The 16,699-nt window shown below is 42.3% G+C and overlaps 1 protein-coding gene across 3 annotated transcripts; it reads right to left on the bottom strand.

Moving 5' to 3' along the window:
- Positions 1-4,139: 4,139 nt before the first annotated feature.
- Positions 4,140-16,117, bottom strand: LOC143963072 (transmembrane O-methyltransferase homolog). Of its 3 annotated transcripts, none has more exons than XM_077472632.1 (4): positions 16,067-16,117; positions 11,029-11,303; positions 8,639-8,835; positions 4,140-4,487 (listed from the first exon to the last, which is right to left on the bottom strand). In XM_077472632.1, exons 2-4 carry the CDS (start codon positions 11,279-11,281, stop codon positions 4,191-4,193), a joined length of 747 nt encoding a protein of 248 aa, XP_077328758.1. In that variant the 5' UTR covers positions 11,282-11,303; positions 16,067-16,117; the 3' UTR covers positions 4,140-4,190. The 3 variants fall into 3 exon arrangements, with proteins under 3 accessions (XP_077328758.1, XP_077328757.1, XP_077328759.1); XM_077472631.1 differs by lacking the exon at positions 16,067-16,117 and adding an exon at positions 15,906-16,060; XM_077472633.1 differs by lacking the exon at positions 16,067-16,117 and adding an exon at positions 15,906-16,060 and having other exon boundaries at positions 8,639-8,727.
- Positions 16,118-16,699: the final 582 nt, after the last annotated feature.

Raw genomic sequence — 16,699 nt, 5'->3', positions numbered from 1 at the left:
GGGAGCAGTAGACAGATAGATTTGGGTGTCATCGGCGTATAAGTGGTATTGGAAGCCATGGGCGGTTTTTAAGTGACCAAGAGAGGACATGTAGATAGAGAAGAGAAGGGGTCCAAGAACAGAGCCTTGGGGGAACCCCACAGAAAGGGGCAATGGAGAGGAGGAGACAGAGTTGTAGGTAACACTGAAGAAGCATGTGATAGGTAGGCAGAGAACCAGGTTAGAGCAGAATCTTGGAGGCCAAGAGAATGTAGTTTATTGAGGAGTGGCTGGTCAACAATATCAAAGGCTGCAGAGAGGTCAAGCAGTAGGAGTATGGAGTAGTGGCCGTTGGTTTTAGCAGTTAGTAAATGGTTGGTGTGTTTTAGTAAGGCAGTTTCTGTGGAGTGCTGTGGGCGAAATCCAGACTGTAAGGGATCAAGAAGGTTATTTTCACTGAGGTAGGAGCTAAGACGGACAGCCTTATAGGCTGAAACGCGTAAACCTTTCTTATTTGCGTTTGGTGGCTTGTTATTAAATACTAAAAAATTTTAAGAGCAATCACCGGAGTGTGGATCATCTTTTCCTCAACTCCAGAGTCAGAGAACAGTCAGTGACTTTGTTTTTTGTTTTTTAATTGAGAGATAATAACTTGTGTAGGGATGGGAGATTAAGGGATGTCAAATTACTTCAGAATAACTTCAGGGACAACTCATCCTATATACAGTCTCTATATACAGTGTCTGTATATAACTCCTCCTCTTCCTTCATCCCACACTTGCTTACAGAACCCAGCTGGAGCTCTGCAAATTATCCAACAGTCACTCAGTCAGATGAAGCAAAAGCCCATTACAGGCATGAACCCGAAGCCCCTCAGTTGTGTAGCAAAGGTTCAGTGTCCTGCCTACATTCCTCCTGTGGCTATTAATCCCAGCACAACCTCTTCATGCACTGAGGACCCCCTGGCTGCAGCTGGCCCTTTCACTAGCCCTCCAGGCTAACTTCTCCCCGCAGTTCTCCAGACTGACACTCACCAACCTACCTGATTAACTCTCAGGAGATCTGCTGACCTGCTCCTGCTGTCCTCTTTACTTGCTCCCGTGCCTCCAGGAAAGGTTTCCTCTGTGTGTTTTAGGGGAAATCTTCCAGCACCCGAGTCCCAAGCCCGAGGTTAACTCCCCCTCCCCAGACTAGGGGGCACCCTCAAGGGCCACTGACAGCCTTCTCAGAACTCTATCTCTATTTTCCAAATGACTCCCTTTGCTGGCATGGCTCATGTCTATTTATGAGGTAAGCTCTACCCCCTGCCAGCCCAAAGCCAGGGATTGGCTGAGGCCTCATAAATATGCATGGCAGCCCTTCCTTACTCCCACCTTCCAGGTGTGGTAGTTTCTACAATCTTCCAGACCAGAGGGAAGTGTCAAAAAGAGCTGCCAGGTGAGTCATCCAGCCCCTGAGTCACTGAACCCTGGCCCAGATTCGCAGTCCAAGCCTGGCCCTCAGCCAAGCTAAAATGTTCCTAGACTAAAAACTACGCTAACATTACTTCTAGCATGCACTAGAGGGTGCTCCGGGTAGAAAACAGACAAATAGACAATACAGATGGCAAAATACAAAATACAATCAGTGCCTATTAAAAAATCTTGTAGCTGTAAGATACAAACCTGGATGTGCGCATGCTGATAAGACCTCATCTACTTACCAGAAGGTAGAATAGTGGCTCTGCAGGATGAGAAAAGTCCATTAAATAAGGACTGCTTTTCTAAAATAATGTGGAAAAGGTTAAAAGCATTGGAAAACTGTCAAGATAGTGAACAATATCATTCCAAACATTGCAGTCCAACCCCAATTCCTGCACCTTCAGACCTCAGTTCAGCCCTATTTCCTGCACCTTTAGAAATGCAGGGGTTTTATACTCATACATCCTGCCACTGATGGTTCCACTTGGAGGAGGATAGTGTAGGCAGGTGGGCCTGATTTCTGTACCTACATTGGTACTATGAGGAGGGCTCGTACATGAATGCCAGTGGTGTTAGGGGGGCCTTTCTGAAATGAAATGGAGGTAAGTAAGCTGAAATGTAACAATAAAGAGAGAAAAAACAAAAGATTGTGACTTTATGTGAGGACATTGAGTTGAGGACATTGAGATATACCTCCATCATGTTACCATCATACTGTATATTATCTAGTATATGGTCTTTTTGATTCTACCAATTTGAATACATTATACACCTTACTGTGGAGACACGTATCAATGAGTCTGGCAAATTTATGATGTTACTATTGTGATACCATTATGCTGCTATGTCAACATGCTATTATTATGTTATGGAATTAAAGTTTCCTTATTTTTATCTTATTATATTGTATGTATTATGTCATTATGCATTATAAATGGTCACAATCACGGTATATTCACCAGACATCATTTTGCCGTGCTTGCTCCCTGGCTGCACGATTCATATAAAGTCCCAAACCTTGCTCTTAATTATCTAAGCTGAAATTTAGGTGGGCAGGCCAGACTTTTTAAAATAGAGCTTAATGAGCTGTCAATTACAACATATAGCAGTGGTGCTGTATTTGTAGGGAACATGGGCTCAATGGAGGATCCTACAGTGGGCCAGTCTTAGCATGCATGTATGCCATGTGGTGATCTTTTGGGTGCCACTGAAAATTGCATTACAGCAGAGATTTAAAGAGGAAGTAAACCCTGATGAGTTTACTTCCTCTTTGATTCCCTGCAAAGATAAAGCATAATGGACTGCTATGCATCGCATAGTAGTCCATTATGTGTCACTTACCTGACACAGGAGCCAACAAAGTCACCTCTGTCCCCTTGTGTATGGAGCATCCATCTTCTTGGTGGGTCTCGCTGCTCCGGCGCTGTAATTCGACAGAGCCAAGATGACGTCACTCCCGCGCATGCGCATGGGAGCCGCCACTCGCGGCATATTGCCGTTAACAGCGGCGCGCTCAGTGCGCCTGTTCCGTAGACACTGGTGCCTGTCTTTTGGCAAATATCTCCTAAACCGTGTAGGTTTAGGAGATATTTCTTGGACCTACAGGTAAGCCTTAATCTAGGCTTACCTGTAGGTCAAAGTGGTTTGTAAGGGTTTACAACCACTTTAAAACCTAAGAGAGGGCAAACAAGCAATGCCAATTTCCTGGATTGCTATGCTAAAAAGACTGAATTCTGGTGTAACTTGGACTGTAGCTGACAACTTCTTCCTTTGTTGCTGCTGTATTATCATTCTGCAATATGTACAGGGATAACCTGAATATTCATTAATGCAGAAGCACAGCAGCCAACTGACACCACTTTGCAATGCTTGTCTATATAGATTCTCTAGTGCAGGCAGAAGCCATCTTGGCTGGGTCTGGATCAAGCTTGGAAGATGGCGATTGGCTAATGCAACAAAGAAAGGAGTAGTGTGTCTTCAGCCTGCTGAGAGGAAAGGAAAGAACAGTCTTAAAGCTAGCAGAGGGTCAAAAAAAAAAGACTGGGCTGCTGGCCAAATGGAACCCCACCATAGCTGACCACAATTGGCTGAGAACTAAAAATACTGCTCATCACAAGAATTTGTCTCAGAGACCAACAACCTTCTCCCTGGTATGGAGTGAGGTATGATGTGGATGCCTGGTGAGATCAGACTGTACTAAAGTGCATTCCTACTGCTTGTATTGTAGGAAACGAGGGACTTTCTCATCACGATTGAAAGAGAGACATCACAACAACCCCTATTCCTGTCTGAGGACTATAACTGAATCAGAGCATGTGTGTCTTGCCAGTTTATATGATGCTGCTCTTTGCATTAATTATCTTAAATCTTTGGATTACTACTGTGATCAGATAGCGTAGGTGTTCTTAACCAGGGTCCTAGGGAAGGGGTTCCTTGAGCTCTGGCTAATTACCCTACCACATTGTTCGCATAGTTTCATGTCCAGCTCCACTTGGTAGAGACCATGGCAAGACACCAATGACCTTTTTAGCTGGCATTCTAATGACCACTATAAGTGGTCATTCTTTCCACTTACCCAAAATTAAGGGGCATTTACCTAACAACCCTTGATGTGCTAATCTTTACCTAACCCATTACTTTAAGTGTTTCTCTGGTGTAAACATTTAGTAAAGGTGAAGGCAGAGAATAACATTTGTGTGCTTTTCATAACAATTATATTTTTTATTCATCACTAAATGTTTTTACTTTTAATTATTTTTGGCTTGACTGCCCATATTCAACTTTCAGTAAAGACTGGCAGCCATTCACCACTCTATAATGTACACTTTTGTCAAGATGTCCTACAAAGTCTTTGCCGACCAGGGGACCCATGTTATTGAGAAGTATTAGTGATCCAGGGGAAAGAAGTCCAAGTTCTGTCAAAGACTTCAATCCTTCAAGGTAGCCATCACTTTGAAAGTCCATTAACACTAAGTCTACCTTCTCCAGATCAAACTTGCTGTGTAAGGTGTGGATTGCATCGACTGGATGTTGACACAATAGTTTAAACTGAAAGACAGAAAAAATGAAGTCATGGACAAAACAAACCAGGAAAAACCTGTCTTTAGAGGTCTAAAATGGGGGAACAGGAGAAATCGAAAATATTTGTAGAGGTATAATTATAAAATATATGTAGAAAAAATACTTTACATGTATTGATATCCAACACCCCCTGCTCCCTCCTCATTGGTTTTGATTGACAGCAGTAGGGGTCATTGGGTTCCACTGCTATCAGCAAAGCATGTGAGAGCAGGAAGAGGAGAGAGAAGACTTGCAGCCCAGCATAGCACTGGATTGATAAAGGACTCTCATGGAGTTCCTTTTTAAAGTCTATTTAACACTACATGCTCATCTAAGTCTACTCTGTCCCACATGGTGGCAACACTGCTGTGTGATTTCACTGCAGTGTTGTCATTCTTTTGAAAAATAACAGATCTACTGGCAGGATCAACAATTAATAAAACAATGTTACAGGACTAATGCTATTGTGACAGACAGTCTGAATCATATATGCCTTTTTTTTTATTTTGGCTATAGCTAGCAATTTTTTCAATACTGGGCCTTTTGTTTATTTCCAGCTTGGGATATGCATGGAGTTTGTCTGCTTTCTGTTTGCATGAGTTTCCACCTAAAAAATCTATAGATGAATATTTGATGATCTAACTCTCCTGGCTGTAGGCAGTGCTGGTGTTCTGCAGAGAAAGTCCCCCCCCCCCCGGCAGATAATGACCCCCCTGTAGTGCGCAGTACGAACCACAACGTAGTCGCCAAAATTAACCGAAGCTGAACCCCTGTGCGTCAGCTGTAGACGGCGCCTACATTCCAACACTGTTGTAAGACACCACTTTGTAACAGGGCCCCTCGCGGGCTCGCTTCGCTAGCCACGCTTTGGGCACAGCCTCGCTTCGCTCGGCATATTTATATTCTATCTCTATGTCCACTTGGATGGTGGGGCTCGAACCTGGACTCAGGCGCCGTTTAGAGCTGACGATCAGCTGTTCATGTTCGGAGACTTTCGGCAGCTCCGTAGTTGTTCGTACTGCGCAAGCGGTGCGCCTGCGCATTACAGGGGGGGCACTATCTGCCAGGGGACCTTTTTCGGCAAGAGACTGGGACAAGGTCACCCAGTGCTCAGGGTAAAGCTGACAAAGTGCACCCACCCCCAATAAAGTCTGAGCATCAGCTCACAGCAAAAATCCCCTCACTCCTCTCCCCCCTCTCCCAAGCACAACTTCCCTCTGAAAGCCAATATTCTCCTCATATAAAAATGCACCAATTCACCCTCTTTGTAACTCAAATCCTTGCCTCCTCAATCCCCCCTTCTAGCACAATTCCTTTCCCCCAAAAAACACCCCTCCTAGCATAAATTCTCTCCTCTCCAATTTTTCCCTCTTAGCACAAATCCCCCTAAATCCCCTCTCCTAACATAAATTCTATCCCCTCACCAAATCCCCTTCCCAGCACAAATTATCCCCCATGCTGGCACAAATCACCTGTCAAATACCTCTGTCAAAACGCCCCCCCCCCCCTTTGTGTCCCCAGTACAATCTACTCCTACCTCCCTGAAACTTACAAACTGAAAATGCTACAGGGATGGAATCTTGCCTTGCTGTGCCCCCCTCTCCCACATGAGTTTGCTGCACCACGGGCAGCTTCTCCTTCTGCCCACCCCTTGTCCCGGCCCTGGCTGTAGGCTTCCTAATCAGTCATGGCTACTCCTAAAACTCTTCTGAGAAAATTATGGAGCTTCAGCTACCCAGTTCTGCTGAACCCAATAACTGCTATTGAAACAGGGTAGAGTGCATTAGGCAATGATTTTACTAATTGTCTGGCAGATTGCTTCATGCATTGAGAACATACGGTTTCAGTGTTGCCAACCACCAGCATTTTTACTGGCAGCCAGTAAAAAATGGGCACCTTTCTCTTGCCAGTAAATGCCAGTGAAAGTAAAAGGTTTCCAGTAAAAATTATGGCTGTGATGCTTGGCCGAGACACTGCGAGTTCCTGGTACAGTGTGTTTGCGCTGTGCCGGCAGTGTGTGGCATCAAGTCATGGTTCAAGAGAATGGAGCAGCCAAAGTCTCATGTGCCGACCTGCGGAACGGGAGGAAGGCAAGCCGGGAGTGGACTGAAGGGACCACCTGGCATGGAGTGAGATGGTCACTGTGACGCAGGAGGGGAGGTGTCATGTTGGTGAGGGGCCATCACCATCTGTGCTGCTGCACATTGCTGTCAGTGTCACAATTGCATGTGTGTGCCGCCCATTATAACTTCTTGCCCTCCTGATTGTTAAAACTGTCATTTTGTAACTTTTATATATGCCAGTAAAAACTTGACTGTGCCAGTAAATTTTAGGTGTGGTGTCAGTAAATTTTCAAACTGGTAGGTTGGCAACACTGTACGGTTTGCTAGATCCATGGGTTGATAAACCTCAAAATTAAAACAATGGTTTATATTACCACATCAGATGCTAGGGTAGTGTTTTTCAGCTAGATGTATACAGAGCTACCAGTGTAATTACCTATAACCATGTTACTTTAAAGTGTTATTATCAGCAATATTTCATCATTGTTATTATTATTTTTTGGAGATTTAATTTATGTTTATTTAAATTTTCATTTTATTTAAATTTATTTTATTATTATTATTTTTTTTTATATTTAATATTTTATTATTCATTTTTATTTTTATTTTAATTTTTTATTTTTTTATTTTTTATTTCATTTAATTTTTTTGTATTATTAGTTTTCATAGTCATATGTTTTTCCATTTTTAGGCTGGGTTCACACTGCTGCGGGGGGAGATCCGGATGTGATTCGCAGCGCAAATTACATCCGATCTCCGTAGCGATGCGAGTTCAGCCATACAGATAGTATGGCTGAATTCGCATCGCTCCCGCAGCAAACTCGCACGGGACCCTTTTTTTGGTCTGCAACAGAATCGGATCGCATGGGGGTTCACACCATGCGATCCGATTCCTGTGCGAGTCGGCAGATCGCACTGCGATATGCGGACGGATCTGGGGGTGTCATTAACATATCATTGACACTCCCAGCCGTCCGCATAGGGCAGTGTGAACTGCCGGCGGGAGTAATGCGATGCGGGAAAACGCCGCGGATTCGCGGCGTTCCCGCATCGCAGCGGTGTGAACCCGGCCTTAATGTCCGCAATTAATGAGTGAGTTAATATAAAATGTTAATGTTTTTTAATAAAGGGAATGCTTACATTGTAACACTGTTACATTTTTTATAGGGATTTGCCATAATGTAATGTTCTTACTTGGATTGACGTCAGTTGGAACAATTAGTATTATAGGAATTATGTAAGGAATGCATATCTAACCAATATCATGGCCGCCAGTCTCCCACATGGGAATCAAGCATGTGGTAGAGGGGAATTGTTTGTCCTACCGACAAAATGTCCGCCATATGGAATTTGATTGGCTGAAAAAAGGGAGAGGTGTCCTTCTCCCTGTATTTATAGACGGCTCTTCTAACCGTATATTAGGTCCTTGATGACGCCCTGTGGGAGGGTGAAATGCGTTGACACAAATTCCGATTCGAGTCCAATAGACGTCACTTCTGGTTGTCAGTGGAATGCACGCCAACAGCGGCATTTCCTATTGCAATCTCTTGATAATATATGCCTGTTTTTACTCTGCATTTTGTAAGTATTCACTCTTTTTGCATAAAAAAGATATTGCCAAACAGTACTTCACTATAGTTCACTCCTTTTTGTGTCATTTTGGGTACTATTACCCATGGATGATTATCATATGAAATCTGCTATCTCTGGCCACCATTTTAAGCCTGAAACGACCCCTAGACTGAAAAGCTAAGGGTCCATTCCATCCAGTGAGTGGAGACACAGGAGGGGTGTTGCGCACCTCGAATTTTGGAGCACTTTGCACTTTATGGATTGGAGCACATCGTTCACTAATATATGGACATTCACTTATTAATGAATTGTTATTACGTGTTATTCAGGTTATTGTTTATTATTGTGAGCACTGTAATAAATATATATTTCAGTTTTGTCAAGTGAATAGCACCTTGTGTACAGCAGCTGCAAGATATTTTGTAAAAAATATTTTCACAATTGTTTTACTTCTAGCGAGAGTATATATTTACATTTTATATTTTTTACAATAATTGTCAATACCTGATTATTTTTGAATCCAGAAACTAGGATCATTTCCTCTGCTGATTCCGCCATGCTGTCCTCTTCCTCCACAGCATACACTTTCCCATCTGGAGGCAGTAAGGAGAGCACCCTTATAGCTGAATACCCACATTGTGTGCCAAGCACAAGAACCATTAGTGGGGATGACTGCTTCACTGCATCTGCTAGAAAAATGTCTGAACAAAACATTGGGAGTACCGGTCATCTCGGCTACCATTTTATAAATTTACTTTATAAATTAAATTGAAAAAAAAGTTAACCAGAAATTTCAGGAAGTTGTGACAGCAATACATTATGGTGAATTCAGCTCACATAATAACTGCTCAAACAGTGTATAGGTATAGTAGTCCTAGTGGGCATAGGTAGAGATTGACGTGAGAGAGTAAGTGTAGCACCCTAGTGCTACTAGTGTTAGTACAGGCAAATTTAAGTTATGACTCATGATAAGTTTTGTGGGACAGGGTTACTGCAGGTCAGGCTGGATGGCTCTGCAGAGGCAGATCTTTGCTACCTCCCCCTGGATCTGGAAGCTGGTAGAGCTTCTAGAAGTTAGTGGTTGGAGGCCAGGAGGTGCTGCTCTGCATACTGGAGAGAACTTGGCCCATCCCCAGGCAGAATGTCCTGGCAGGGTGGGTAGATCAGCCCTTGAATCTAGTGGAGCCATGCCAGCAGAGGAATTGGGTGAAAGATGGAGTGCTGAGGAGGCCGTCGGTGGCCTAGGAGGGGTCCCCTATGTCTATAGGGGGCCTTTGCCTCAAGGCTGGACTCGGGCTGGCTAAGGAAGATCCTATTGGTTTGAGAAGAAATCTTGCCTGAATGCAGTGGGAGCAAAAAGGACAGAGTGAGTACATCAGCACACCCATAGATTCACAAGTGGAGAAAACTGCCACATGTGTATACTTTCAAAAGGAGGGCAGGCAGCCAGGAGGGCTGGTAGTACCCGCAAGCAGCGGAACTGGTAGCAGTTCTACAGAGGAATGGAGATACTCCTGCATGCAGTTTTGCAGTCTTTTGTGCCATTTTCCAAAGGTGACTAAGAGCTCCTAGTCCATAAGGGAATTTTGCTGCTGATCCATAAAAACAGAGTGTGTCCAGGAAGGAGAACAGTCCAGGATCTTTTCTCTGTACATAGGAAGGAAGTTGCCCCCATCTGTTGTTTTTGTCAAGTTGGGCATTCCATCAATTCCTCTAGCCCATCCAACTTGTTACCCCTAGTCAAACAACAAAGCCAAGAAACTGACTTTTCGTGTTTGAGTGCAAGTAGAAAATGTGTGTTGCCTGGCTGTGTATGAATAGGGGAGCCAGATACCAGCAGCCCTTGCGAGGCTAGTGCTGCATAAGCATTCAGCTCTGAGTTTGCAGGTTTTTATGTGGGGTGAATTATTGTTAAAGTGAAGCTGTACTTTGTCCATTTAATGCAAAGCAACAACTACACAATCCACAGCACTTGCCCTTTCTTTGCTCCTGTATTGCTCTGTTCAGCTGCTGGGAGTAAGGACAGAAAGCCTTATGCCCCGTACACACGATCCGAATTCTCGACGGAAGAAGCTCTGATGGTTTTCCCGACGGAATTCCGATGGATGTCCGCTCAAGCTGTCTTGCCTACACACAGTCATACCAATTTCCGATAGTTTAGAACGTACAACACGTACGACGGGACTAGAAAAAGGAAGTTCAGTAGCCAATAACTTCTGTTTCGTAGTTGAATCTGAGTATGCGTGATTTTTGACGTGTCTGAATTGCATACACACATTTTCTGTTGGGAAAATTGAGAACATGCTATCAATTTTTGGCTGGCGGAAATTCGGACAGCTAAATTCCGATGGAGCATACACATGGTCGCATTTTATGATGAAAAGCTCTCATCTGTCTTTTTCTGGCCGGAATTCTGATCGTGTGTACGCGGCATTAGCCACAAGTTACAACTTACAGCTTACACAAAGTTGACTATACCCCTGCTCCTATGTGCCAAGTGCCAGGCCAGCACTGTCACAGGAGTGGAAAGGGAGTGCTCTCCATACCTAGAAAGTACTGGGTATACTGTATTACTTTGCTCCCAAAAACTATCACAGTTTATTCTTTAGACTGCAGCTTTTTCCAGGACAGGTTTTATCTAAATTGTGACTGTGTAACAATAAGGATAAGATGGCCAAACATGTTACAACCTCCTTTAGAATTACAATTGTGTACTAAAAAAGGCCTAACCAAACAATACAATCACTTTATATCTAGTCAAATAGGCCCTCACACTACATAGATTTTAGTTTATCTTAAAAATATTGTACAACTAGATTGTAAAACATGCGCCCGGCTTTAGTATGCAAGACGGGTTTTCACAACATGTCTATCAATGTGCATGCCACACATACCTTGGTCTGGAGTAAAAAGCATCCTCTTTACTATGCTGTTCTTTCTGGCATATTCCCTGAAAGTCTGCAGTACACTGTAGGGCTTTCCATGGGTAGATTCCATCAGCACATATCGACGAAGGGCTTGCTGTGTCTTCTCATCTATGGTCCATTTGCACTGTGACTGATTACGGTATCTGTAGAATGCCCAGGCTGCTCCAGCACACAAAGGCACCACAATGCCAGCGGTGAGGACTGGGAAGGTGGAGTCCATGGAGACTGTCAGGTATGGCAGGCTGGCAAGCATAATATAAATATTGCTGATCATATGTATGAAATTAAGGCTACGCCTGTAGTAAAAAATGTACACATAATTGATATTTGCCACTTTCAATGTGACCTATAAGTGGAATTATGTGCCAAAGAAAAAATAGCATATATGCTATAGTTTGCCATTACCATTAACACAACAGTGTTTGTATTTCTGAGTACCGTAATGTAATATAGTATTATATTTTTATGACCTGATGACCCTTTCCTTTGTTTTAGCTGTAGCTGCCACTTTTGCTAGACACTTTGGCATGTTACAGCAGAAGAAGGAAAAATAAAGTCCCAGTCTTAGCTGTTAAATGTCGATCAACCAACTGTGGGCATTTACTACAGTGGACTGAACAAAAAAAGCATTGCTGCCTCTAGTTCACACAGAAGGGTGACAATGCTCCTGCAGAGTTGGCAGACACCCCGGGTGCAAGCACGAGCACAGCAGTTGTGTCATTGGACAGTGCAGACCACAAAAAAAAAAGGTACAGAATCAATGAACGTGGATCTGTATCATGTGATAGTTGTAGCCAATCACTAAATGATCAGATTTTGAAAATAAAATCTGGAGATGCTCTGCTGACTACGCCCACATTTAACCACACTCACAAAGGCACAATGTAATAGGAATAAAAGTTATCCCATTTTTTTTTAAAGGGACAGTGTAAAAATAAAAAATAAAACGTAAAATAAATAAGAATTTTTTTTTTTTAAAGTGCCCCTTCCCGCCGTGTTTGCGCGCATACGTAAGTTGCACCCGCATATGTAAACCACACATATGAGGTATTGCTGCGATCAATACTGGTAACATGTAGACATTTTTAAACTTCCCCCAATGGAGATTTCTAGGTGTCAAAGTTTGTTGCCATTTCATGAGCGGGCGCAATTTTGAAGCATGACGTGTTGGGTATTAATTTACTTGTCGAAACATTATCTTTCACAGTATGAAAACAATTGGGCTAACTTTACGGTTTTCTTATTTTTTTAATTTAAAAAAAAGTGTATTTTTCCAAAACAATTGCGTTTGTAAGACTGCTCCACAAATACGGTGTGATATAAACTATTACAACTAACGCCATTTTATTCTCTAGGTTGCCTGAAAAAATATATATAATGTTTGGGGGGTTCTAAGTAATTTTCTAGCAAAAAAACCTGATATTAACTTGTAAACACCAAGTGTAAAAAATAGGCCTGGTCTTTTAGTGGTTAAAGTGATACTAAACACACACGGTTTATTTTTACATTATCCCTTCTATTTCTGTATGTGGATGATGCACTGTAATTTTTTTATTAAAAAAAAAAAAAAAAAAAAAAAATATCTAAATACCCTTTTTCCTAATTGAAATACAGCTGACACATGACCCAGATGTTTCCCAGCCTGCCGGCAGGGAAACATACGCAGGAGGAGCCTCTAGTCCTCTGCTGCTGGCCAGATGTTAAAAAAGGAGCTTTTGCAATATAGAGTAAAAATAAATAATATCATTAAACTCTTTTAAATTGTTGTACAAATATATATTTGAAATCAAATCTTTATAATTTTTTTTGGCAATAACATGATGTGGGTGGATTTCTACCAGTCACAGGCTCTCCAGCCTATGTCCTAGAATAAGAGGGAGGTGAAGCTTCCATTTATTCTCCCCTTCGTGGCACCCACGTGGGCGCACTCCCGTGTTCTGCTGCTGTGTCCATTGATACAGACAGCAGGACTTGGCCCCGCCCCCTGGCTCTCACATCATTGGATTTGATTGACAGCAGCAGGAGCCAATAGCTGCGCTGCTATCAATCTATCCAATCAGGACACGAGACACTGGCTGGATCAGGTATGCTCGTCCCCGGTGCAGGAACGATTGGGCTCAGGTAAGTAAAACGGGGGCTGGTGCACTACAAGAGGTTTTTAACCTCAATGCATAGAATGTATTGAGGTGAAAACAGCAGGGGTTTACAGCCCTTTTAAGGACCCATGAATACAGGGCATTAGCTGCCCTCTTCTAAAAGCCTTTCCTCTTGTCAGCCACGTCTTTTCAGAAAAAATGCTTGACGCGTGCAAATGCGTTTAGATGCATTTAGGCATGTCGAACGCTTGGGCATAAAATCATTTTATTGGCCAGTATTCTGGCCATTGAAACAAATTAACCCTCAAGCACTTGGCACGCCTAGCGTTAACACGCATTTGGAGTTTTTCTCCAAGACGTAGCTGCTTCTGGATGCACTGGCAGTGGAGGAGGGGTCAGATTGGGGGAGGGGGTTGCCTCTAAACACTCTAAAGCCTCGTACACATGATTGGATTTTCTGATGGGAATTGTGTGATGACACAAATCTGACCGTTTGTACGCTCCATCAGACAATTGTTGGCCAACTTTCCATGGACAAATGTTGGACGACAGGTTTATAAATTTTCCGCCGACAGCGGTGTGTTGTCGGATTTTCTGAGTGTACACGCGTCCATCGGACAAAAGTCCAAAGTACAAACACGCATGCTCGGAATCAATGCTCACCAAACACAACATTAGCAGAAGGTCCCCAAACGGTGCCGTTAAAGAGATGAAAAACCCCGTAGTACTTCACTACGTTCGTGTTTGTTGGCCAACAATTGTGTGCTGTTTGTATGCAAGACAAGTTCCTGGCCAACGCCCTTCAGACAAAAGTCGGATGCTTTGTCTGCAGAAAATCCATTCGTGTGTACCGGGCTTAAATGTGTGCATGGACATATAGGCTAACATGGATGGGCATTTAGAGGCAAATAAACACCAGATGCCCCTAAAAACAGCATTAAAAACATTGTGTGTGCATTATCCCTAAATTATAATACCACTTCTGTTGCAATTGTACATGCTATGCCTTTTTTTTGTTATTTGCTATATTTGTTTTTTGCAAAAGTGGAATTACCCTTTAACCACTCGCCGACCACTGCACGCCGATATATGTCTGCACAATGGCAGTGGTGGGCAAATAGACGTACCTGTGTGTCCCCTTTAAGAGGTGGGGAAAGCAGGCGCGCACCTGCCACGTACAGCGCGACCGTGCCTGTGGGACCGGCGGACTTGATGTCCACTGGTCTCCCCCGGAGATCGTGTCATGGAGCCGCAGAACGGGGAAGTGCCTATGTAAACAAGGCATTTCCCCTTTCTGCCTAGTGTCATGACAGAGATCACTGTTCCCTGTCATCAGCAGCAGTGATCCTCGTCTGTCATCTGAGTTGAAGCCCACCCCCCCCCCCACAGTTAGAATCACTCCCTAGGACACACTTAACCCCCTCATCGCCCTCTACTAGTTAACACCTTCCCTGCCAGTGTCATTTACACAGTAATCAGTGCATTTTTATAGCACTGATCGCTGTATAAATGACAGTGGTCCCAAAAATTTGTCAAAAGTGTCCGATGTGTCCGCCATAATGTCGCAGTCTGGACAAAAATCCCAGATCGCCACCATTACTAATAAAAAAAATAATGAAAATGCCATAAATCTATCCCCTATTTTGTAGACGCTATAACTTTTGCGCAAACCAATGAATATATGCTTATTGCAATTTTTTTATTTTATTTTTTTACCAAAAATATGTAGAAGAATATATATTGGCCTAAACTGATGAAGAAATGTGTTAACCCTTAACCCCCTCATCACACTTAACCCCCTCATCGCCCTCTAGTGGTTAACACCTTCCCTGCCAGTGTCATTTATACAGTAATCAGTGCATTTTTATAGCACTGATCGCTGTATAAATGTCAATGGTCCCAAAAATGTGTCAAAAGTGTCTGATCTGTCCATCGCATTGTTGCAGTAATGCTAAAAATCGCAGATCATTGCCATTACTAGTAAAAAAAGAAATAAATAAAAATGGCATAAATCTTTCCCATAGTTTGTAGACACTATAACTTTTGCGCAAACTAATCAATATACACATATTGCGATTTTTTTTTTTTTTTTTTTACAAAAAATATGTAGAAGAATATATATTGGCCTAAACTGATGAAGAAATTTGTTTTTAAAAACATTTTTTGGGGATATTTATTATAGCAAAAAGTAAAAAATATTGTTTTTTTTTTTTTAATTGCTGCTCTTTTTTTGTTTATAGCGCAAAATTATTTTTTTTTTTTTTTTACTGAAAATATGTAGAAGAATACGTATCGGCCTAAACTGTGGAAAAAAATGTTTTTTATATATTTCTGGGGGATATTTATTATAGCAAAAAGTAAAAAACACTGCGTTTTTTTTTTTTTTTTCAAAATTGTTGCTCTTTTTTTGTTTATTGCGCAAAAATAAAAACCGCAGAGGTGATCAAATACCACCAAAAGAAAGCTCTATTTGTGGGAAAAAAAAGGATTTTTATCAATTTTGTTTGGGTGCAACGTCGCACGACCACGCAATTGTCAGTTAAAGTGACGCAATGCAGAATCGCAAAACGTGCTCTGGTCAGGAAGGGGTGTAAAATCTTCCAGAATCTTCTGCTGAAGCGGTTAAAAAAAAAAAAAGTAGAGAAGCTAAAGCACAACCATGACAGCAAACCAACTAGTAGTTTTTAAAAGGAAGGGTCAACTATGGCAGCCTACATAACTCTGACATAAGTCTACACAGTGACTTACTGAGATTCTGTGACTACAAATTGCAGGGTAGTTCCTAGTCGTCCTGCTTTCCCCCTCTATAGCGATGAGTACACACACCTGGGCTATCTGAATATGTGTGTGATTATGGAGAATCTTCAAGGAGAAGTCTATTATGAAAAGATTTTGAATGTCTCCCTTACCAAGCTGGAGACTTGTGTAGCCTTTGGTCAGGAGGTGGCTGTGTCTTACAAGTATTACTTCCTGCTAGTAAATATATAACATGCCAGAACGGTACATCACAGGTAGACGCTATGTGTGGGAGGGGATGTGTAGCTTGTGTAAGTGGAATGGTAGACCTAACAACAGGTTCTAGTTTTCTATGCAAAAAAACAAACTGTATCTAAGGTAAATATGAGTCCTGTTTATGTTTGCATATCATAGAAAGAACGCAAAACAATAAAAAATAATAGCTATATACTCACGTAACCTTTTTGTTCTGAATATAGGGTTTGTAAAAATTTAAAAAATACATTTTTACTATTTCTTTTTTTTTTTTTTTTTCAGGAAGGGAACCTCCAAACAACACAGTGCTGTTTCTCAAGTCAGGGTGGCAATAGAAGGCCAACGATTACACGGAATGTTCTAGAACGCCAGCATTGTTTGCAGTTATTGCGCCATATTTGAATCCCTAGGAGACAAAAAAAAAATAAAAAATGCATCCAGCAGTCAGAAACATTTCTCTTTGCGCAAGGAGTGTAAAGCGTAAAACCCCATACACACGATCGGACTTTGTACAAACTTTCCCGTGGACTTTTGTACAAAGCGCGTTGGCC

This window comes from Lithobates pipiens, unplaced genomic scaffold (genome assembly GCF_037356315.1).
Source record: "Lithobates pipiens isolate NorthernLeopardFrog02 unplaced genomic scaffold, aLitPip1_a1.2 Scaffold_8, whole genome shotgun sequence".
Classification (NCBI taxonomy): Eukaryota; Metazoa; Chordata; class Amphibia; order Anura; family Ranidae; genus Lithobates; species Lithobates pipiens.
This window is presented reverse-complemented; position numbering and strand designations above follow the sequence as displayed.

What these genes read in the sequence shown, in the direction of transcription:
- LOC143963072 (XM_077472632.1), bottom strand. Translation starts at nt 11,281, where the DNA reads ATGGACTCCACCTTCCCAGTCCTCACCGCTGGCATTGTGGTGCCTTTG. An exon ending in GCTTTTTACTCCAGACCAAG is followed by an intron (nt 8,836 to 11,028) that starts GTATGTGTGGCA and finishes TGTTTTGTTCAG; the next exon opens with ACATTTTTCTAGCAGATGCA. An exon ending in CTGGATTCAAAAATAATCAG is followed by an intron (nt 4,488 to 8,638) that starts GTATTGACAATT and finishes TCTGTCTTTCAG; the next exon opens with TTTAAACTATTGTGTCAACA.